The sequence below is a fragment of the Sebastes umbrosus genome, chromosome 5 (genome assembly GCF_015220745.1).
Source record: "Sebastes umbrosus isolate fSebUmb1 chromosome 5, fSebUmb1.pri, whole genome shotgun sequence".
Taxonomy (NCBI): Eukaryota; Metazoa; Chordata; class Actinopteri; order Perciformes; family Sebastidae; genus Sebastes; species Sebastes umbrosus.
In genome coordinates, this window is record NC_051273.1 from 7,016,723 (window position 1) to 7,040,576 (window position 23,854).

Consider the following 23,854-nt stretch of genomic DNA (forward strand, 5'->3'; position numbering starts at 1 on the left):
CACTTGAGGTAAGATGCAGTGGGACAAACGGTGTTTGTAGGATTTTGAGGGATATATTAGCAGAAATGGAATATGATATTCACAACTATGTATTCTTTCGTGTAACAAAACTACGGTAACGTATGCAGTTATTTAGGCAACAAAACGTCATGGTTGGGCTTAAAATAAGTACGTAAACAAAGAAAAATATGTACGGAAACAACGTAACATAAGAAAACACGTCACAAACGTCACAAACGTCACTAACGTAACATACAAAACAAAATACCGGTCTCCTGGTTGAAAGGCCTGTGTTTGTTGGACCCACCCATCTTCTCTCTTGCCCACCATAAACTGTCTTTCTCACTTTTTATTCTACGTCACTAGCTCTGACCGTAGCATATTTACGTGGATGTGTTTACATTGCTGTCAGTACAGACTATATGGCGTACAAAAGCAAAAACTACGTTGTTATTGAATGCTAAATGCCTTGCGCTGTATCATGGCATTCATACACCTTTTTGTGCGAATGGGCTGAATCAGTACAAAAGCCAAAGTGCAAAAAAAGAAAGGTTATGGTTCGCTTACTAGCATGATATTGTCATTGTGAGGTTGCCAAGCAACCAGCAGACCTCCTAGTATCACAAATCAATAAAATGCAATGCAAAAATATTTTATGTCATTTTATTATTATTTTTTATTCTTGACAACATGTATAGTAGACTATGTTTCAACATATTCAAGTTTAAAATAGTTACCAAACCCATAGCAAAATCGAATATGACGATGATGATATTGGCCGTCATGCTGAGTCGCACTAAGAAAACCCAAGACTCACGATTTCCTTTCTTGTCACTGATGATGGTAAAATACCAGAGGCTCATGAATGAATTTTCCAGAAACAATATGGACCTCCCACCACACTGGCTTCAGAAGCGAGGGAAGGTAATGTTGTACTGGACAGATGGAAGACATGTTTACACAAAAATGTTTCCACATCCAGAGTGCTTTGGCCTCTTAAGTATTAAGATTCCCTGTCCTATTTAGCCCTTTAAAGGTTCTTTAAATCTTGGCATAAACACCACAGAGAACTGAAGTATACATGTGTTTAAATATTGTATCACATTTGAAGATGTCACTTTGTACAAACCCTGGATTTATAAATAACTTGTGTACAGATCAACCCAAACAACATGCTATAAAAAAGTCCTTGAATTAATACATTTTTATGAGTACATACAGCATATAATTATATCTATCTTTACAAAATAAAACATTACAATTATTTTAAATTACAGTTAGCTTGTTTTGGCTTTTGTTTGGAGGGAGAGGATTTGAGATATACTTTTTCATAAATAAACGGTGAATCTCCTCACCTTACTGTAGCCCACACTCATATCTGGGACATCAGATACATTTTGTCCCTAAGAGAACAATTCTCAAACACTAGTGAGCTAGTGGAGATGTTATGGTTTTCTATTTGTCTTATGTCATATTGTCTTTCAACTTCCTTTCTTCCTCAGCAGCCAAACTCTGTGCTTACTCTACATCATTTTCCTCTTCGTCTTCCACACCAGCCAACTCTTTCTCTGGCAGCAGGCCGTAGCTGTTGAGGAAGGCCTCCACATCGGTGGCGAAGAACTCCTCGGTTAGGTGCTGCGTACAGGCCAGGAAGTTCCCTAGTAGTTCTCCGGCCTTGTACACCAGCAGCGTTGGCAAAACCTCATCAGAGAACCGCTCTGAAGCACCGGACGCGACAGCATCGATCCTGCAGAACTTTACAGCGGGGTACTCGGTGGCCAGGCAGTCGAGGCAGCTGTTGACCTCCTCACAACCTTTTACCCCAGCCTTGTAGATGTGGACTACCACCACTGTGCTGTAATGCTCCTTCTCGATGACCTCAAGGAAGGTCTCTCCACTGACCAGGTCATGCACACCTTCAAACCTGGGCCCAAAGCTGAGTTTATCATGCATATCCTGCATGCACCGCTTTCTGTATTTCTTTAGACATCCCTCATCCTCCTCCTTAAGCATCTCGTACTCTTGGACACTCATCTGAAAAAATTATATAATAAAACAACAGTTCAAATATATATTGTTTGGTTATATTGCATTATTTGCAATTTGTAATGGTTATTAAATACATTCATTAATTATTACAGTTTTCTAAGATAACTCCAAGAAGCTCTCATCAGACTTTTTTATGCATAAATCTGTACTAGTAGTGCTACAGTACACTGGAGATCCATTTCACAAAGATGTAGCTGTTTCATAACCCACAAAGTGTCCAAAGATTACAATCAAAAGCAAAGTAAAAGTCTGCCATCGTTGTTGTGGTCTGTTTGGTTGTACCTTGCGGTTAACGTTTGATTTGCCGTCATCTTTTGGCCTGCCCGGGGATGACATTTGTCTCATCAGCTCTCTTTTTGCAGGTGGCAAGTTTTCCTGGTCCATGCTTTCCAACTTAAACCTCCTCCAGTCATTGATGACTCCTTTTGGACCTACGGAGGAGGCAAATAGCATTGAATTATTAAATGGTAGTGATGGGTGTATCTCAGGCTCGCCAACTCTGTCAATGTATTCTCATACAACAGTTCGTATGATATCTTACGAAAAGTTATTCCTCATTATTAGTGCGTTTTCCTACGAATGTCCAGCGTCAATTTCCGCTCCAGTAATTTCAAAATAAACTTCCGTCTTCCAAGAAAACAACTTTGTTAGGTTTAGGCAAGAAAACCACTTAGGTTTAGGAAAAGATTGACTTGGTTAGGCTTAGGAAAGATCGTAGTTAAGTTGCACCACACCGGAAGTGGCGTAACTTAAGTTCGGAAGTTACATGACAAAAACTTCCTAGTTATGTTAATGAAAAGATCGTGGTTTGGGTTAAAATAACACCGGAAGCGGTGTAACTTAAGTACGGAAGTTACGTGACAAATAAATCAACATTGACTTCTGGTTTCACACGGGACACAAACACCGGTCTCCTGGATACATTTCTGGTGTTTTTTTGACCCACCCATCCACCCCGACCGCTACGTGGTGTTTGCTGCTCTTTATACTTCCTCATTCACAATTACGTGGATTACATACAAATTGATTTCGTGGGATATACAAAAATTACAGTGCATTTACTTTTCGTAGGTATCGCGGCTCATGTTACCACAGTTTCACAAGCGTGTTGGTGAACTACGGTGGCTTTCAGGTAACGTAAAGATGTGAAAGGCTTTCTCTCTCTAGAGCCAGTGTTTAGTTTGTCTGTTCTGGGCCTCTGTAGAACATGGCGGAGCAACATAGTGGACTCCATGAAGAGGACCCGCTCCCTATGTAGATATGAAGGGCTCATTATAAGGTAATGAAAACACAATGATTCTTAGTTTCTTAGTTATGAATATTGTATTCTATTTCTGCCAATAGATCTCCCAAAATGTTACACACAGTTCCTTAAAGAACTTTGTGACAATATTTAGAAAATATAAATAAATACATTTTCTATTAATATTATTAGTATATATCTATAACTATTTAGTGAAGGCTGATAGAGGCAAGAAAAAAGGAAAACATTTTTGGTTGCAGACACAATTCAATCTTAGTCCAGCAGGAGGAACTTGGTTGGTTATATATGTGTGAGTTTATTGTGTCCTGTTTTAATTTAGGGTTTAAAGCTTCATCTCAACCTTCTAGGAAGCGCACTAATTGCACCACTATTGCGTAACAAAAAGAAGATTAGAGCGGCAGTTAAACTGCCAAAGCTCTACAGATCTGTACTCTATCTTTGCTTCGGTCATCCTGTTATGCATTTAGAGCTAGTTGCTCTGTAATCAATGCTTTTGCTTTACTGTTTATAAAGTAATTTCTAATGAAGGCTTCTTATAACTGAAATTTCTGTTTGCTAAGATGGATCGACCAAACCCACTGCCGAAGGCACAATCACAAAGAAAGGTCACCAAGTAGTACAAATATTCAGTTCCTGTGTTATGTTTGAAAACACTGCTTCTACTCACCTGTCTGGGTAGCGGTCTCTTCCAAATCAAGCATTTTGTCAGACATGTTTCTGGTTAGCGACCTGTAAGATAAAAACTTGAAGAGTTAAAGGAGTTTATTCATATTGTGTGGTTATGATATGCATGATGCAGGCTTTTGATGTTTTTTAAAGTGTTAATGGCCTGTAACACTTGTTTGTTCTAATTGTTGTCAATAAGATAATTGTATCATTAAGGATTTTAAATCTTTGCACTGTCACAGAGCTGCTGGATACCAAGTGAGTCCCATGATATTTAATTAAATTAATGCTGTCTAAGAGGATTACTGATCTGCAACAGAGCTCTCTCTTGCTTGCTGCCAGCCCTCAGGGCTAATAGTGTTTTAAGATGCAACAGATGGAACAGGCAACTAAAAACATGAACCACAAACAAAACAAAATTATTCAACTGTGATGTAATAATCCGATGATAATAATATGTGTGTATATAACACAATTGGTGCATTTAAAAGAAGGAAAACAGAAATAATGAATGACTATACAGTAGATTTCAGGTTCCTTACTACAGTATGACGTGTGACTTCATGTGATTGTTCAGCATTTATATATAGAAAATGTACAATGAATTTTCAATTAAATCTTTAGCCACTCTTCAGTACACTCCGGGTGTCACACTGCTTTGTAATGTCTGGGGTGTCAGTGTTTGGACCAGTTGGTGTGTGTGACTTATGCACTGCAGCCTTTCCCCCAGGATTTCAATTAGTGCCTTCCTTCCTGCATGCTTGGCTTATGATCTTTATGGCCACCTTTCTAACCCCCAAATCCAGTGTAATCAAGTGGAGATTTGCCGTGATTAGTTCCTACAGTACATGAGCAAATGAAGGCACGTATAGGTGTTTCAACTCTCTCTGTGTGTGTGTGTGTGTGTGTGTGTGTGTGAGCCACAGACAGACAGTACACTCTTGTTAACAGCTGACTCTCTATTAGACACAGACCCATGACTAAATGCAGTAGCAAAAGAAAGAATCTTTTGTTTTCCGTGAAGAAATATTTACTTTAAAACAAGAAAGAATCTACAATTGGTAAAAAAAAACTCTATACGATACCTAATGTTTTAAAATAGTGTAAATGACAAATTATATACATGAAGATGAGCCCTCAAAATCAGCCTGAAATGTATGTAAAAACACATAGACCAAATAACTAATGTCCTCAACATCCTCATAAAAAAAAAATCATAAACTTCTCATTTCTACACATTTCAAACACACAAGTTTCTTCCAAAAAATAAGAAATGTCAATAGAGTTTTTCTTACCTCCCACAGTCACAGTGAAGTCCTCGCTTTGTGTCAGTAGCTAACCTTGCACTGGTCTACACTGAGCTGAGCTGATCTGTTGCTGGACGGTGTGTGTTTTTGTGTGCACGCATGTGTCTTTTCCAGCCAATGAGCTTAGTCTAATGGAGATTTCAAAAAAGACCCTATAGACCCAACAGAAATAGAGCATAGATCCTAAGAGGATTTCACTTCAGGAATTAGAAGCCTCTACTTGTTGATAAAGGCCCTACTACACAAAATGAAGAGAGAGAGAGACACAGAGAGAGAGAGAGAGAGAGAGAGAGAGAGAGAGTGAGAGACAACAAGTTCATTTTCAAAAGTTTCTTTTTTACAAGGATCTTATAAATCACTTGATTAGCCGATAATCTTGTGTCTATTCAAGTAAAGTATACAAGAGCTATTGTGTTGCATTTCACTATTACAAACTGCACATTAAGAGTTAATTCAAACAAGGGCACTACATCCCTGAGATGAACTCTTAAATAAAGTGATCTTATCTGTCATAGAGCTTCAGAACACATGATTGGGATCTTTAAAAGGCTGCTAGCTATGGGGGCATGGGGGATATCTCGTGATGCTTTACCATGCGCTTATTGATCATATTCAACACAGAAATCACACTGTAGTCTCGTCTCCTTTCTTAAACTATGACTTTTATACTTCCTCAGAAGTAGCTTTAAAGTTAGGAGAAGATGTTTTTTAAATATTCACAAAGATGTTATTGTGAGCATAAAATCAATGCATTTCAACAAGGAGCATCTGGGCATCTTGTTGGTTAAGTAAAAAAAATATCAAGAGCAAACATGACATAATAAATGTTTTATGGTTATGCACTCACAGTAAATAAAATAATTAATCAAATCAAATCCCATCAATCAAAATTCTTTGATTGATGGGATGTTTTACTTGAGTAAACGCACCAATACCACATTGTAAATAATACTCAATTACAAGTAAAAGTTAGGCAGAAGCTTATTTAAGTAGAAGTACAGAAGTATTATCTGCAAAATGTGCTCAAAGTATTTTTATTCTCTGACTTTTAACTCACTGTGAAAAGTGCCTTTATCATATTTGATGATGTGAGAAGTTATTGATGTGCATATATAGGTTTCACCTTAGAACAACATACATTCATCTAATAAATATCAGAATATATGTTTCCACAAGCTGCAGTGTGAAAAGAAATACCTCCGTCACTACTAATTATTTGTCTTTCCCTAAATGCCCCATTGTACATGTAGGCTTTCCTTTGCTGAATCACTACAGTGCAAACAGGAGCGGTAAATGCTCTCCACACCCACATGCTATTTTCTGGGACAGCTCATGCAACCGCGTTTGACTTCTGTCCTTCGTCTCTGTGGCTGCGTCCTGTATTTATTGGCTTAAAGGATTACTAGACTTTTTTATTCAGGCACACGGAGAGCATGCATGCCAGGTGGGGCTTCATTATTACCAGTCCAGCGCCCTCTGGTCTAAAAATGTCCGTCGGCGACTACTTAGAGTCCAATATTAGCTTTGCTACGTATCTGACTGAACTCACATGATAACATGTTCAAACAGCAAAGAACTGATTTACCAGTTACACAGGCCCACAACAACAACAACAACAACAACAATAATAGGGTATGGCCAAGAGCAATCTCTCTAAGAGGAAACATTTGTTAAAGGAAGTCTTGCATGGGAGATACATTTCAGTGTCTCTATGGGTACAGAGGATTGTGTATCAGTGCTCCATTCAGAGACACTCTGTTACATCATCATGGATCATTGGATCACTTCTCTTGGCTGGATACCAGGGTGATACTAGATCAGCTCTCTTACAGCTTTTTTAAAAGCTAGAGGTCAGCCTTTTGTCTTCGTGATTTAGACCTAGAATAATCAGGTCGTTCTGAAGAGTTTCATACAACTTTACAAGCTCATGATCTGTTACACAAGGATCTTACAGGGTTAACAGTTAAAATATGGGACACTGGCTGGCTGACCAGTTCACACTGTGATTCTAATGCATCTTTGCATTAACACCTAAGGCACATGGCTACTTGTATAGTATACATCCAATTCAATATATTCACTCCTACAGGTTTATTCCTATCAAATACATACCATATTATAAGTAGATTTGTTTTCCATTTGAATCCACCACAGCTTGCATAGACAAGGATTTAACTCTTTACTTTCATCTCCACATGTGTACATCAGTACTTAAATATACCACATCAACTCATTTAACTATGTATTGTTTGTGTTGTGCCCTTAAAGGTACAGTATGTAGGATTTGGTGCCATCTAGTGGTGTGTTGCAGATTGCAACCAACTGAGTACCCCTCCGCTCACTCCTCCCTTTTCCAAGACTGCGGTAATGTGATCCGCTGACTGTAGAAACATGGCGGAGCAACGTGGCAGACTCTGTGAACAGGACCTGCTCCCTATGCAGATATGAAGGGCTTATTCTAAGCTAATGAAAACACAACGATTCTTAGTTTCAGGTGATTATACACTAATGAAAACATAGTTATGAATATTATATTCCATTTCTGCTAATAGATCCCCGAAATATTACCCACTGGCCCTTTAAATATACATGTTTGTTCTGTAGTCTGTAATGGATACAGTAAAACAAAATGCACCTTTTTTGTTTTCTTGCTCTTGATTGTTACCTTTAGAAAATGTTGTAATCATTTTGGCAATGTGTTCTATCTCTATGTCCTCTTAAGATAATTAAGTGTAGGCCTACATTCAAAAGATTTGACTTTGTTTACCTTGTTTTTAAAAAAAAAAAGAAAAGCATTTAGTTCACTATGATCTCCTCAGTTGTACGCCATGTTGCAGACTATTAAGACAAATGTACAAAGTATGTAAAATTAAAGAAAAGACAAGAAATGTTGAACTAAGTCCTCCGATTTCTTCCTGACTCACCAACACCAGTATGTCTCTGTTTGGTTTATAAATATGCATTTATGTCTACCAGCATGTCCCCTCCAGGCAGGGACTACAGAGACAATAAACTAAAGAAAACCATGGTAACCAATCTAAATAGCACACAGTATTTATGCCTCAAACAATGAACAAGATGAAAAAGATATCCAGGACAAGGAGAAACTTACAGTAAATGACGTATGTGTAAATAAGTGTGCGTCAGCTTACACTATACTGTACGTACGGGACATATTTTCTTATATGAACCATATGCTCCATGAGCTTTGTGTGTGGAACTAAGAGGTATAGAGTTACCTCATCTCACAAAGCCTGCGGCCACTGCTTCCCGTATACATTCATGCTGAGGTTTTGTGAAGTTTCGGGTTTTCTTAGTAAGCTTTGAGTCACACATGTAAACCTCCAGAATTTTTGCATTGCATAAACAATGTGTTTTAATAGATCTTCTGTCTCTCTCACGTTCTATAGCCTAGGCGAGTCCTTTTTGTCTCACATTGTTCAGGTGACTCAGTCGTGTGCATACCATAGATGAGGTGATGGTGTTAGGAGCAGATAACTTAGGCAATGGCTTTCCCCGAGGCTATTAATCATTGACTTAGTGGGAGGAAATCACAGGTGGCCTGTTCATACCGATCTTATCAGGCGCCCACCGTATAACTGTGTTCTTTGCGTGTAGTTTCATTCCACATCCGATCATTTATTCTAATTGTACACCTGTCATGGATTGATTGCAACTGTCAGAGTGATGAAACCCAAAAGAGGAAACCACTGTAATTTCATATAACAACAAACTTCTAGAGTAGCCTATTTATTCTGTTTACTTCTGACAAATATGTAATCTCTTTACAATTCTTCTAAGTGTAAACATCTATCCTTAGTTGCCCTTGTGTTGACCCCTCTCTCTTTAACATTCACACACACACACACACATACACACACACTCCACCTTTCCATAACCAGTGACAGACGTGCCCGATGCTGGTCTTTTGGTCTGCCAAAGGGAAAACTTTTACAGTTCTGTAATTTTCCTCTGGCCAGGCTCAGACATAGATTGTGGTTTCCCTTCCGACATTTAAATCACAGGATTTGAGAGTCTTCCAATGTTATGACAGCTTTAGGCCATTACGGGCAGTCTGAAAGTCCAGCCTTGCTTTATTTGAGGCCCAGAGCCAACACATTTCTGCTGCTCCTCTGACTCAGGAGTTTTCACTTCCAGTACAATGAGGCAGACGTTATAAACTGGCAACGAGGGAGACTTCACGTCGTCTCTCACTGCAGCACCTACAGGGTTTGAAGTGACTGTCAGGTGATTCTTCCTAGCTCCTGTCATTCCAGAGGCTTGGTTTTAATTACAGAGCAACAAAAAGAAGTGCCGGACAGTCTGAAGGCATGAATAGCTATGTGTCTTATCAAATTTTCCTGTACCACACCCACTTCCTGCAACCAGGTGCACACAGGTATACGGAAATGAGATTCTCCGCCTCCACAAATACTTTTCTCCACATTCCTCACATCACTTCGTTGGTACACTCATTTCTCTGGTTAATAATCAGTCACATTCTGCCAGGGCCTCTTTCCCTCCTTTTCTCCTCCTCTCAGCAGGCTTTGGGAAATCTGTGGAGATGCCACACCTGGCCTCTTTTTCTGATCTTTTTTAATTAAATCTGATCTTAATAAAGTGTCAGTTCACCCCCTGAGATTGATACAATTGAAGTGAATGAAATTGTGTTTGTGGTACCCATAGCATTTAAAATGTATTTAATATTAGTGAATGTATTTAGAATTTAGTATTAAGTAAATCTCTTTTTATTTTGTGATACATTTTTAATTTAAAGGGGACATATCATGCTCATTTCTAGGTTCATACTTGTATTTTGGGTTTCTACGAGAACATCCTCCACCCTCTGTCTGAAACGCTCCGTTTTAGCGCCGGTGTCTCAACTCAAAACCTGGACAAGTTAAACCAAAACTACCTGCATGGCTAGTTAACCACTAGAGGTAAGTGAAAACACAGTGAACCAACCCTTTATGGAGTGGATGAACACTTACATACTGTACTTTCTACGGCCTTCACTTACAGTAAAAGTACAGTGAAAGCCAAAAGCATTGAGTGCATGTTAACTCTGAAGCAAACAGATGGAAACTGTGATGAAGTGCTGATAGACTGAGGACAGGTTTAAAATGGATAAACTGAAACAGGCAACGGAGACGAAGATGAACCCATGGCATGATATACCCAGATGGTTTCACACAGAAAGGGATGTGTTTTGTATGAATGTTATGTCCCTATGCGTGTCTGTGTCTGCCTCAGTGTCTGATGGGAGCACTGGAAATGCACGGACACTTGTCTGATCTTACGGAGAAAATTAGAAAATAAGCTTTTGTTTCTTCAGTGATTCATTGTGGGCACAAGTTTTTCTTTCCTAAATGCCCTCCCTGCGTGTGAAATGGCACGAATGTCCTGCAAACAAAGTTGAGGCAAAATGACAAAAGATCACAAGAGACATGTCCTTTCAGACGAAATTAATCCATACTGTATTTCTGTTGTGAAGCTGGATATTTTTCCTTTTCTGTGCTCAAGGGGAAAACCTTCAATCATATTGTAATCTACAATTATTTATGGATAAATTAATTGCATTTCCAGACAATTTATCACTCAAGTTGAATTAAAATTGTTCTCAAAAAACAAGTACAAGTCATATGCGCAGATTTAAATTCATCCATTCCTACTGTGGAGATATTTGGAGTCTTAAAGGTACTAAATGCGAGATTGGGAGCATTTCTATTGCCTCCGCATGGCTCTCAACAAAGCAACGGCTGAGTCGGTGTCTCGCAGCTACCGGTGCTAACAGCACTAACAGCGCTAACAGTGAAAACAAACTTGACAGAGATAACAGTGTTAATCTGGGCGCTGCGCTTTCCCAATGATGCTGTCGGTTGGGACTGCGTTACCAGCTGTTACCGCCGTATGAGAGCAGTGCAGAGTGGTGGCCGTGAACTAGCCAGTGGGGCACGCTCACATGCACAAACATGCACTAAAAGGCAAACACGGCCGGTCCGGCTATGTCAACAAAGCACAGAGAAGCTCAGATTACAACACACACAGAGGGAGAGTGACTTCATTCTCTGCTCGGGTAGACATTACTCCGCTATATCTTTACATAGAAAATAGTTGTTTCCTGCTATATTGTACAGTACAATTGTACAATGTACAGTAAGTAATATTGTCAGCTGTAGCCCCAGGTGGATACAACATAAGACAATTGAAAGTAAATTGTTGCAAACAGCGGTCTTGCTTCCCTTGTTTAATTTATTCTATACACTCACACTGACTACAGGATAATGATGTTCTGAATCTTTTCCTGCAAAACTGAAATAAAAAAAAAATGAAATTTGAACAACGTTCCTCTGTAACTCCATATAACCTATTCTCAGTGCCACTAAAGGTCTCTATAGGTCTGGCACTTTCTTGCCACTAATAATTTTGCAAGAGCAAGCAAGACATTTTTACATTTGGTGCAAAAACTCAACTCCACACTCAACTCTACAGTTAGGATTCAGATGCCTGCTTTTTCTGTTTTCCTGTTTTCCAAACGTCCGTCTCTGATGTGTCTTTCTGATGACATTCTTGTATAATGTATGTACGTAATGTAAATATGGACTATATGGGCTCCAGAACTGCAGTTACAGATGTTTAATGGACTGCAAGTCAGTAATTTCCCCTTATTATCATCACCATTATCACGATCATGGTCATTCATGATGCTGAGAAATACGAGAAAGTCATCGGACACAGGAGAATATGGGTTTCACATGTGTGTGTGTGTGTGTGTGTGTGTCTATTGTGCAACACTAAAGCTGGTTCAGTGAGTAGTGCGTAAGAAAGAGAGGGAGGGAGGGAGGGAGGGAGTGACGAGGCGGCAGTCACCTACCTACTCTCCTGCCACTGCAGCTACTATTGCAATCCATTCATAAATATTAGTCATCCCACAGTAATGTTGGTGTTTCTGTTGTCAACACAAGAGGCCCCCCTTGAATGTTTCAACTTCGGAGGGAAAAAGTGACGCACTCATTAAAACATTGTGCTGTGATATAGTTATCTAAGATGCCACTGGGAGGAGCTGCAGGAACACAGAGAGAGAGCCACAATCACAGTCAGTCAGTGAGCAGAATGAAGCAGAGGATGATGGGAGGACTACAGTAATCATTCATTCTCTCTGCATTGTGCTGAGATTTTTAATTTTATTTCTATTTTTATTAGTCACAAATCAAACGTGTGATATAATGAAATCATAAATACGCTAATCTTATCTCAGACACACTGTCACTGATGGGAACTTCACATGAGGGATATGTTTTAAAGCAGCAAGTAATATTGGAAAACTTACAAATACAGGTTACACAAATGAAAATTAAAACATTTTGAGATAAAAAAAAGAGATAAAACGATAACACATGGAGTAAAAAGTCAGATCAAATCAAGGCAAAGTTTACAAATAAAATAAGCTGTGTTCTGTAAATTTCTGCAGAGCTTTTTTTTTTTTAATATGTAAATTAAACCATTAATAAAGTTTTAAAAAATCATCATAAATTCAGTGTCAAACACATTTTTAGGTGTAAAATATTTTGCACTGTCTGTTTATATACTCAAGCTGTTAGTCAAAAAAAAGATTTTTATCATGCAATGTTTCATTTTCCCCTGACATTCACTCTACTTTTTGTATTTGCTCCTGCTTTCTTTTATTTGTCCTCGTCTGTGAAGCACTAAGTAATGGTAGTTTTGAAAGATGCTATGTAAATAAAGTTATTATTATTTTGTCATCTGGTAATGCAATGTCAAGAGTACTATGATACAGATGTAGCTGAAAAGGAAGCTAACTAATGATACTAAAAATAAAGTTTTCTGTAGCAATATTGAGGTGTAATAGCCCAGCAGCATACGTATCGCCACAGACTTTTGAGTATGGTGTTATGGTAATTGTAGGGCTGAAACTAATGATTAATTTCATTACTAATTAAACTTATGGTTATTTTCTTAATTAATTGTTTAGTTGAAATGTCAAAAATGGTAGAAAGAAAGACATAAGTTTTCACAGCTCATGGGATCATCTTGAAATTGCTTATTTTGTCTGAGTAACCCCCAAATCAAGATTCAATCAACAATTATTATAACAATTATCGACTAATTGATTATTTCCGCTTCAGTTAATTGTGCAGAATTCAGACTTTTGGCCCTGTAAACAGTGGACCACCCTATTGTTGACAAATTGCGCATTTTTTGCAGGCTTGTGTTTTCATTATGTTTCAAATTTGAGGATAGTACTGATATAGGAAACTTAAAAATACATCAAAACAGCCAATGGTATAAAGTGTAATATAAGTTAAGGTAAGATAAAGTAAGATGCATAAAAATAAAGCGGAGGTAATATGTACACCATATTCAAATAGAAAATATTAAAAAGTACTGTATCAAATATCAAGTAACAGAGTAGTTTGAATGTTACAATAAATAAATACAAAACATGGTTTCATGTGTCATTGGATCATTAGACATGAGTACTTCTGTGTTTCTGAAATAGAGTAAGCACCTACAGACCAGATCAAACAGGCCGCAAGGTCATGGACAGGTTCTCTGTCAGCAAGCTGTGACAGAGGTCCACGTCACTGACTGCAATTTTGAGACGTCTGGGAGCCCTGATACCAAATGAAACATCAATACCGGTAACTTGTTCAGTGCTACTGTCATGTTTTCTGATTGAACTTTTTTGGACAGAAGCCAGTTGACCTTTCTCAGGTATACTTATTCACTGTACGCTTCACTGCCTACCAGTCCCTTTCTGCTTGTCTTACACTCCCACCTTCTCATCACGCTTAATGTGTTTACATGCAGTCCCTAGCCTACAGTATGATGACTCATCCACTGTAAGCGTGCAAACAGCTGCTGAGGGTTTCCTTTATGTTTTCTTAAGCAATCATAAGGAATCTTTTCGAAATCACTGTACTTGTTGTCTAAATATACACGTCATTTAAATAACACTATTCAAAAACTACACCCACGTGTCAGAAAACATGAGAAGAGAAATTAGAGATTTACTGTCTGTTAAAGCTGAAGTAGGCGCGATTGGAGCAAATATGATTAAAAAGCGTTATTTTTTATAAAACGGTCACTATATCGTGACAGTAGTACATGAAACAGGTTACCTGAAAAAAATCATGTGCCTCTGTGTCCTCCGGTGCTCCTAACGGCATCTGCAAGATTTCACAGACCGGAGGAAAACAAGCAGTAAGAGCTGATCTGAGGTCTGCTGTGCAGCTGCTTTCTATGAGAGCCGGCTGTCAATCACTCTCGAACTCCGACCAAACGGTCAAACTAGGCAGCGCTGATCAAATATGAATCAACATTATGTTACGTTAATGCCTATTTCTCGCCTCAAATGTTTTCAGAATCATCTTGTAGTGCACGGTTTAGCTGTAAAATTAGAAAGTTTGTGACGCCGCTGCCATTATGAAATCTGGTGAAGGAACGCCAAGTTCCGGTCACATGATCGGAGCATAGCCAATAGGAACGCTCTCTCAATAAAATGACCTGTGATCGGTAAAAGTCTCCCGTCACTGGCTAGATTTTTTAAAGCCTGAAAACAGAGCCATGATGAGGTCCAGAAGTCTAGTTTTCTCTCAGAACACTTGAACTACAATATGCTGAAAGGTTATTATGGAATTTTTTGCCCATTGACGCCAAAAATATACTGCCTACTGCCACTTTAAATATGATACTATGTTAGTTGTTATTTTATGTTGATTCAAAGCAATAAGAAAAGATTAAATCTTGGCTGGCAATATTCTGCATTTTTCCTATTGCTTGCCTATTGCCTATTGCTTAAGTCCAAAATGGCAACGGCCAAAATCAAGATGGCAACGGCCAAAACCAAGATGGCAACAGCCAAAATGCCAAACTCGAGGCTTCAAAATGTAGTCCACAAAACATTGGGGGACGTCACGGTGACTACATCCACTTCATACAGTCTATGGCTCCAGGTATGTGCCATTGTTTTTATTTTAGTAAATCTTCTATTTAAATCTGAGGACGTGCTTGATTTTGAGAAAATGAAAGGCTTCTGTTAGTTAATGTAGTACTTGTAAGGCGACATGGACACATCCGTCTTCTAAAATCCAAGGCAACACGAAGAAGTTTTGCACATACAACATGCTTTGAGTTTCTTGTCGCCGTCACCAGACATGTTGTGACAACACAGTACAAAGATCACCTGTCATGGAAACTTTTGCAGCAGTTACTGTTTCCCTGAGTCCCTATGACAGCCAATATCCAGATTTCTGGAGAAAGACACCAAAAACTAGTCGTTAACTGGAGAGTGACAAACATGGTTTTCCTCCCACAATATCTATTGTTCTATTGTTCTATTAACTTCCCTGTTCTACTTTAAAATTCTGCGGAAAAAACACTAATGTTGCATTTTTTCTCAGGAAAAGGGAGCTAACCTAAAACAGGTGTCTCATAAGTGTCATAGCCAGCACTTGTGCAATGTCTATGGAGATAGAGAACAGCAGGGGGCTTTTTTAGCCAATTGTCCAGTTTGTTTGAGTTTCCTTTATATTTTTTATACCTCATTTGGAATTAAACCCTTCTATTGTAAAAAGAAAACAAACATAAACAGGATAGGGATAGTGAGTAACCTACTGTAATTCCCTTGTTTCTTATTCTTAATTTAGCAGGTGTAATAACTATCACAAGTGATGGTATAATACTGTAAAATCTCGTGACATAATGGGAAATTTCCACCAAACTACCAGTAGCTACATAATGAAAAAAAAAAAAAGAAGCTCTAAATGGTATAGTAATTACAGCTAATAACTGAAATGGCATCAACACTGAACCCACCATATCTTCTATTTTGTTACATTTTAAAAGTTTACTCTGGTTAAAGTTCATTACACAGAATTCCCCTCTACAACATCTGTCATTACGACAACATCCTCATTTAACTAAAACACGGGAGACAATTTAAATGCTTAATTATTGCTATTTTTTACATTCAAGCAAGAAGCACTAAATCCAGAACTGATATATGTGATCAACCTGTTGCCTGAAACTCCAATCCAATGGTGGAAAGTAACTAAGTACATCTACTCAAGTATGGCAAAACTTTGAGGTACTTGCTCTTGAGTAATCTATTGTGTCCTTTCAGAGGGAAACATATTTTGAACACCACTATACATTTTTCGGACAGCAGGAGTTACTGGTTACTTCACAAATTAAGACAAAACTTTGCTAAGCTTACAAAATAAGAACTAAAACTACACAACAGTAAATTAAAAACTTACAGGTTTTATTTTTGATACTTTGACCACATTTTACTGAAAATACTTACTTTTACTTAAGTAACATTTTGAATGCAGGACTTTTACCTGCAATGGAGTATTTTACAGTGTGGTATACTTTTACTTCAGTAAAGGATCCAAATACTTCTTCCACCTCTGCTAAAATCACAATTAATTCATTTTGTATAAACTGTTAGAGAGAGCCACATGAGTCAGGGATGTAATGTTTTAACAATTAATCATAGCTTATGTAAAGTTTAAATGTCAACGTTTGCCCACAGAGTCAGTGTGTCAGTGCATGACAAATAAGGTAAAGAGAGGAAATGTGGAAAAACCAATGAGATGCACACACTAAGTGTCTGCTTGTAGATTCACACACAATTCCTATAGGTCACTGAGAATCAAATCTAAAAAGTTTAGTTTTTGTTTTGTTAACTACAAGGCAAGCTTACTTTTTCTATTTCTAAGATTGACAGCAATGTGGGCTAGGCTGTATCCTTCAAACTGGCGCACGCTTTCAATTTAGAAAGAATGGATCACTTAAAAGAAAAAAGGTAGTTAAGTTGTATTCACTTGAATGGAAAGTAAAGAAGGCATGGAAAGAAAAGTCCAATTAGTTGTACATAAGCATCATTTCTAGGAAACAGGTTTGCTGCAAATACATTCTGGTAAAGTCAAGAAGTCCTCCAAATGAAATGATGAAATACATAGTTGGTCCGTGCAATTACACATTTCCGTTACAAATCATGGATGACATCCTTCTGCTTTATAATTTGCATAAGGGAAATGCTACTCACTTTCTGTTCTTAGAAACCACAATCATGCCTGAACAGGATTATCATTCTATAAAAATGACATCATCAGTAGCTTTCCTCAGTACTGCTGCCTTAAAGACTTCATTTGCGTAATCCAACAGACTGAAACCGTTAATTGTGATTCAGTGTTTAATAGAATTGTTTCTTAGTGATGTCTGGGAGGACGTGAGTGTGTACACATCCACACACACCTAACACTCACATCCACATCCACACACACCTAAATACTCTCAAAATACATAACAACTAGTACAAATCAAGTATTTAAGTACAAATTAAAGGTACTTGTACTTTACTTGTATTTCTAACTGTATACTTCTAATCCACAACATCTCAGAGGCACTGTTAGTTTGATTAGTTACTTTTCAGATTACAATTGTTCATACCCTTCCTGTCCAGTGAATACCATGTATTTCCAAATTTTTAAGATTATTTTCTGATAAACTGAAGGATGAAGGATGAAGTGTTACTTTATGGGTTGAGAAAATTCTCCTACTTCTTCAGCTAAATAAACTATTTAACCCTCCTATTATCTTTGGGGTCAATTTGACCTCATTCAATGTTTAATGTCTCTAAATAAATGATTGACATAATTTGTTTTGCTTCATATTTAATGACTTTTCCTAATTCAATGGGGACAACTGGGTAAACATAAAATTAAAATGATGATATGTTTTCAATGTCCTGTACACATGCTGTATGCATCGGTGTTCTTTGGGGTCAATTTGACCCCAGGCTGTTTTAGCTGTATAAAACATATAAGAAATATCAACATTTTACACACATTTGTTTTGGATGATATTGAGGTCACTATAACATGCAACTTTATAATCTTCAAAAAGCTTTAGGGCCCTAACCTAACATAACCATAACTGTAGTAGTGCGAGAACCACTGATAGTTCACACGACATGGGGGAGGGGAAACATCATTCTTGCGAGAACTTTGATATTTCCCAACGCTTTGGGGGCGGCAAAATATGGTTCCCGTGATGATATTGATTTTATTTAAAGGGCTATTTAGGTAGTCAACAAACAAACATAAAGTACCTGACACATAAACTTGGGTAACAATTTTAATTATAATCATTTTCTGGAGATTTAAATTGCTGGGGTCAAATTGACCCCAAGGATAAAAGATGTTAGTAAATTTGAAGGTAACAGGAGGGTTAAAAACCTTCTTGGATGCATCATCAAAGCTGAAGACAGAGTTGTTTTTTCTGAGCTCATGAAAGGTTGACTTTTTAGAGATAACGTGAGATAACAGAACAGCAATGCTACATAGTACACATTGATGCAGCAGTGATAATCCCAAAAAATAATTTAAAATAGTTATGGATAACTTTTTTGCAGAATGAGTATTTTTACTTATGATATGAGTAAAATGTGTTGATGACTCGTTCATACTTTTACTTAAAGGTGCCCAATAGGAATATCAGAGCATGTTGCCTCCACACGGCTCTCATCATGGTGACAGCTGAGCTGGTGGCTAACAGCTAACAGTGCTAACAGAGCTAACAATGCAAAGAATGGCAACAGTCCTACAGAGTTAACAGTGTTTACTTGAGGGGGAATCAGAGGATGGGTGTTACGCTTCCGCAACAACGTCATCGGTGGGGACGACATTATCAGCAGTAACTGCCGTATGAGAGCAGTGCAGAGCGGCGGCCATGAGCTAGCCAGTGGGGCACGCTTACATGCATTAACAGGAACGTGTGGCCAGCCGGCTATGTAAACAAAGCACAGAGAAGCTCTGATTACAACACACTCAGAGGGAGAGTGACTTTATTCTCTGCTCAGGTAGACATTACTCGCCCCATGCGAAGGTGAAAAAGAGTGAGTGAAAGGGAGTGCAGTTCTTAACTAAGGAGTGATCAGGTGAACTTAATCAGGTAAATGAGGGGTGACAATGGTTGAAAACAAGAGCCAATCAGGTGAGGAAGGGAAGTGGAAAAATAAAATAAGTTAGGGATCTTTACTACAAAAGGGCTTCTAGATGTCCTCAAATTTAACAAACACATACACACACATTCATCATCAAGTTACGTGCTGATTCTGGACACCAATTAAGCGTCGCTTTGCTGAATGTGCCTCCAGTCAGTCTCTGGGTGTCCAGCAACTCTCCTGCCAAGTCCTGGATCCCTGTGGCGTCTGATTCACGGAGCTTTCCAACAAACACAAACTCGTCATTTCCTTTCAACAGCCTGGGAAGGATGAAGTAATAACGTGTTTTTTTCTTCGAAAAGGAAAAGTACTGAAAGATTTTATAGCCAGGATTACATCTACTGATTCTTAAAAATGTGAATCACATAGCTGTCATTAGTTGGTAATAGTGTTAATCTGTAGTCATTATTAGTCGGTATTTTGATATCATTGATGATTTAATGTTACACTTGCACCTCATCTGCTTCCAGCTGTGTTAGTGGACAAAGAAACAGCAGATGCTTGCTCATTCCACTCATATCAATGAATAAACCTTAACTCATTACTTTAATACTTGTTTTACAAGACAAATGTTTCCAAAGTAACGTATATCGTATCTGGAACGCAGAGAGGAATTAGTGAAAGGGCTGAGAAAATATGCAAGGCGTGTCAAGGTGAGAGTTTGAGAAACCCTATTACTAATATGGGAACGCTTTCAAGTCACAAGACAAAATGACTGACATTTTACAAGTCAATTGAAACATGATGTTAGTCACTAGAGTGACGTGTGAGAAAGGGACTGAGCAACACGGATACCAAAGTCTGTGTGACATGGGATGACAGATGTTTTCAGACAAATCTAGCGGTTGCAGATTGCAACCAACGCGTGTATGTTTTTTTATTTATAAGTCAAATTCTTTGAATCTAAGTCAACTCTTCAAAACATGAATATATTTAAAGGATGTGGTTTACCTTTTTTCAAGTCTATCTTAATGCAGTACTCACATACCCATACATTAATTAAAAGCATTATTAGTTGCTGTAATTGTGTCTCTTGTCTATAGCCTATACTGTCCGCAAAGAGATCAGTTCTTGACACATTTTCATTGTCAGTGATGGGGGACAAAATCCACAGTGCTCTTCCCATGCAAAAAATACTTGTAAAGCTCAAGTGGTAACTTCCAAAGTCACAGTCTTTTTAATCCCCCCTTTGTGCTACTATCCCTCTGCCATGGCTCAGCAAGGAAACACTGTCTGTGGAAGCAAGAAGAGGGATTTTCATGCTAATAGAGTGCAACTTTGGAAGATACTTACTTGATTTGTCTAACTTGGACTGCTGAAACCTCATATGAGATTCAGCTGAACGTCACAATGACTCCCATCACTTGAATGATTACAGCAACCAATAAGCCTTTTAATGTAAATATTGGCATGCCAGTATTGTTTTAAAAACTTGAATACATGCGAACCTGCCCTTTAACATGCATGATGTCAGAATGTTTCAGGTTTCAGAGACACAGTGATTCAGTGATCATCTGAAGTACAGATCCGAGAGTGAAGTTAGATAAACAAAGATCGTCTCTAAGATCTTTGGTATGTGATGTCATCCATCAGTCTGCTTCTTCAGGCCCTCAAATGGTCTTGTACGTATAACAGTGATGTATGTCTGATAGATGAGTAAGCGTGTGCTATGAGTGAGCATGTGTCAACAATATGAAATGACAGCATGTTCGTGTGATCCCTGACAATTTAACAGCTGTTTATATGTTTTTATTTTGTCATCCTGTGACACAGTGTTGATGTGACGATGGAGAAGGACTCTTGCCCCCTGTGTGACCTTAAAAGGTTATATTATAGGTAGTTTCTGTCTAAGGGACGCTCCTGTCATGTACAAGTCTGATGAAATATGCGGGTCGATCGGTTATGGAAACATCCCGTGCCAGGCATTCCTTCTCGCCGAAACTCACAGAGACATACAGAGCATGAGGGTCAGACCTCGACAAGAGTGAAGGCAATAGAGCCAGATTCATTCTCGCTTCTTTCTTTGCACTAAAATACATATAATATAGTCTTTCTCTTTCTTTGTTCTGTCTTTCTTTTGTTTTTATTTCCTAGCACAGACACCTTATCTTCAGTATTTGTTTTCAGTTTGTGGATCATTTACTTCCTGACTTAAAAACTATTAATGCTTCCTTGTTCTTCAAGAGTAGTAATGAGGATGAACCTTGGCTGCCCTTAACCAAAAGCTTTACAGTAACATTTAAAAGTTGGTATTGGTGGTACATTTCCATGATTTATTGTTAGATCAGAATTATATAATTTTAACTTGATGTTACCAGACATGTCAACTTGAGCAAAAAAAACCCAACCAAAAGCAGATGGGTGTAAACACACAGGTAGGTGACTCATCAGCTCTTCCTCTTACTTGCACAATGTTTCATTGTGTGCGTGTGGATTTTTTTTTTTTATCCCTTGCCCTTCCCTTCCTTCCTTGCAGCGGCATCTTTCATATCCCAAGAATTCACCTTAAGTGCATGTTTAGTCCTGGCTTTCTGACTTATCTTTTTGCCCATTACAGGAATTTTTTAATAACCAGGTTCACAGTTATTGGCCACAGAACATCCTGCCAATACACAGAAATACACTCAGACACCAAAGAGCAGGTTTCTTACCTGACCCACATCGTCATACGCCTCAGGCCTTTCATTACGACAGTTAAACTATCACATGCCCCTGAAAGTATGAAAAAAATGTTATTAGTGTGAGTGTGTCAACAGTCAAGTGAAACTATCATCATTTTGAAAGTGACATCATTGACAACGACAAGTGGAGATCTTCCCCGTGGCAGTTGGGTGCCATAGCAATAGCAAAACACCTCACATCATCATGGTAGACGCATGACAGGATATGAGCTTATAAAACATTCCAACAGCATATTAATCACAATTATTACATGGCTTGGTTGAATACTCAATACTATACTATACTATAATACTTGTGATTCACTGATCCCTGATTTCATCAGCGTCACAGCTTTTTTTCAGATGCCCAGATAAACCTGTGATAAACCCTCTTTTATGAATTGGATTTGTTGAATATTCTGATTGGTCAATCACGGCGTTCTATGGTCTGTTTTCTTTATAGCAGACCATTGCTATGTATAACAGACCATTGCTATAGGTGCAGTTCTGATGTCGGACTCTGGCGGACCGTTTTGTGTCAAATGATTGATTTCTTAATTAAGTAGCCATGTAATAAGCCTTCAGGGCGATGCAAGACCCGTGAGTGCCGCATCGTCCTGTCGGGGTTTATTTCACAACAATGACCTGCTCTCTGTACATAATCCCTTAGTTAATCGGCAAAAACACCAAACATTCTCTGGCTTCGGCTTCTCCAATGCAATGATTGGCTGCAATTCTCTATTTTCTATCATTGTAAACCGAATATTTTTGTATTGCATTTTGAAGATTTGCCTTGGGCTCTCGGATGTTGTGATTGGTATTTCTCACAATTCTTTGATATTTTATAAACTAAATGATTTGAAAAAATGGTCCACAGATGAAATATCATATGTGGTGTACAACAAGGAAGTTGTTTGGGGCCATTACTATTCTCTATATTCACCAATGACCTTGTTCTCAATCAAGCAAAAGCGGTTATGTATGCAGATGATACAACACTATATTTACCAGCAGGATCAATTGTCTAGTGCTTTGGATAGGGAATTACAATCAGTTGTAATGTGGGCATGGAGTAACAAGTTAGTTCTTAATTTATCAAAAACAGTATTTGAAATTTTAGACTTAAACACAAGCCAAAGTTAAACTGGACAGGGAGTGCCTGTGGAATAGGTAGAGGAAACCAAACTCCTTGGAGTAATATTAGACAGCAGACTGAAGTGGTCGAAGCAGATTGAAAAAAACTGTTGCAGTTATGGGGAGTGGTTGGGCCGTTATTAAGAGGTATGCTAATTTTTTACCACAACAATGAATCTCTCACATTGTTCAAACATTAGTTCTTACTGTGAACTGTAACAAAAGAACTAACATCATCAGATTGATGAACATAACCTTGGGTTGGTCATTGCTGAAGGACAGGACAGTTATATGATCTGCTCTGTTTTATGAGAAATATTTTATTGTCTAAAATCTTTAATGTCCCATACCATAAATTTTCATATAGTGGTAATGGCCATAACTTTAATACTAGGCTTTCATCAAAAGGTTGTTTTTCACTTTCTAGCATTACTGGGAGTAAAAAGGGATTTCTGTGTGGCTGTCTGGCACTGTAGGTGAGTAGGAAAGAAAATGGATTGAGGAATGGGAAGAAGGAAGAAGTTGGTGCCAAAAAGGCAGTGGTTGTACTTACCAAAAATCACAATGGATAAGGGGAGGAAACTTAACAAAGAGCAAATAAGCTGAAATAACACAGTTTCACAGCAAGCTGTCCCCAACAGCAACTCTCCCACAGTTAATTCCTGCATGGCACTTTATATCCCCTCCTGGCCCCACCCTAATTGGACTGAACCACTGCGTGGGGGTAAAGGGGAAATTC

The 23,854-nt window shown here is 38.2% G+C and overlaps 1 protein-coding gene across 3 annotated transcripts; it reads right to left on the reverse strand.

The window, feature by feature from the left end:
• Positions 1–647: 647 nt before the first annotated feature.
• On the reverse strand, positions 648–23,791 carry pdcb (phosducin b). 3 transcript variants are annotated; one of them, XM_037770785.1, is made up of 6 exons: positions 23,669–23,791; positions 21,973–22,033; positions 5,275–5,438; positions 3,981–4,042; positions 2,332–2,480; positions 648–2,034 (listed from the first exon to the last, which is right to left on the reverse strand). In XM_037770785.1, exons 4-6 carry the CDS (start codon positions 4,024–4,026, stop codon positions 1,519–1,521), a joined length of 711 nt encoding a protein of 236 aa, XP_037626713.1. In that variant the 5' UTR covers positions 4,027–4,042; positions 5,275–5,438; positions 21,973–22,033; positions 23,669–23,791; the 3' UTR covers positions 648–1,518. The 3 variants fall into 3 exon arrangements, with proteins under 3 accessions (XP_037626713.1, XP_037626714.1, XP_037626712.1); XM_037770786.1 differs by having other exon boundaries at positions 5,275–5,524; XM_037770784.1 differs by lacking the exon at positions 5,275–5,438 and having other exon boundaries at positions 21,973–22,032; positions 23,668–23,736.
• Between the last annotated feature and the right edge of the window lie 63 nt (positions 23,792–23,854).

Excerpts from the sequence above, each read along its gene's own strand:
- pdcb (XM_037770784.1), bottom strand. The coding sequence starts at position 22,007 with ATGAAAGGCCTGAGGCGTATGACGATGTGGGTCAG. Across the intron at positions 4,043-21,972 it reads CGTATGACGATGTGGGTCAG|GTCGCTAACCAGAAACATGT; the intron begins GTAAGAAACCTG and ends TTTATCTTACAG. Across the intron at positions 2,035-2,331 it reads AATCAAACGTTAACCGCAAG|ATGAGTGTCCAAGAGTACGA; the intron begins GTACAACCAAAC and ends TAATTTTTTCAG.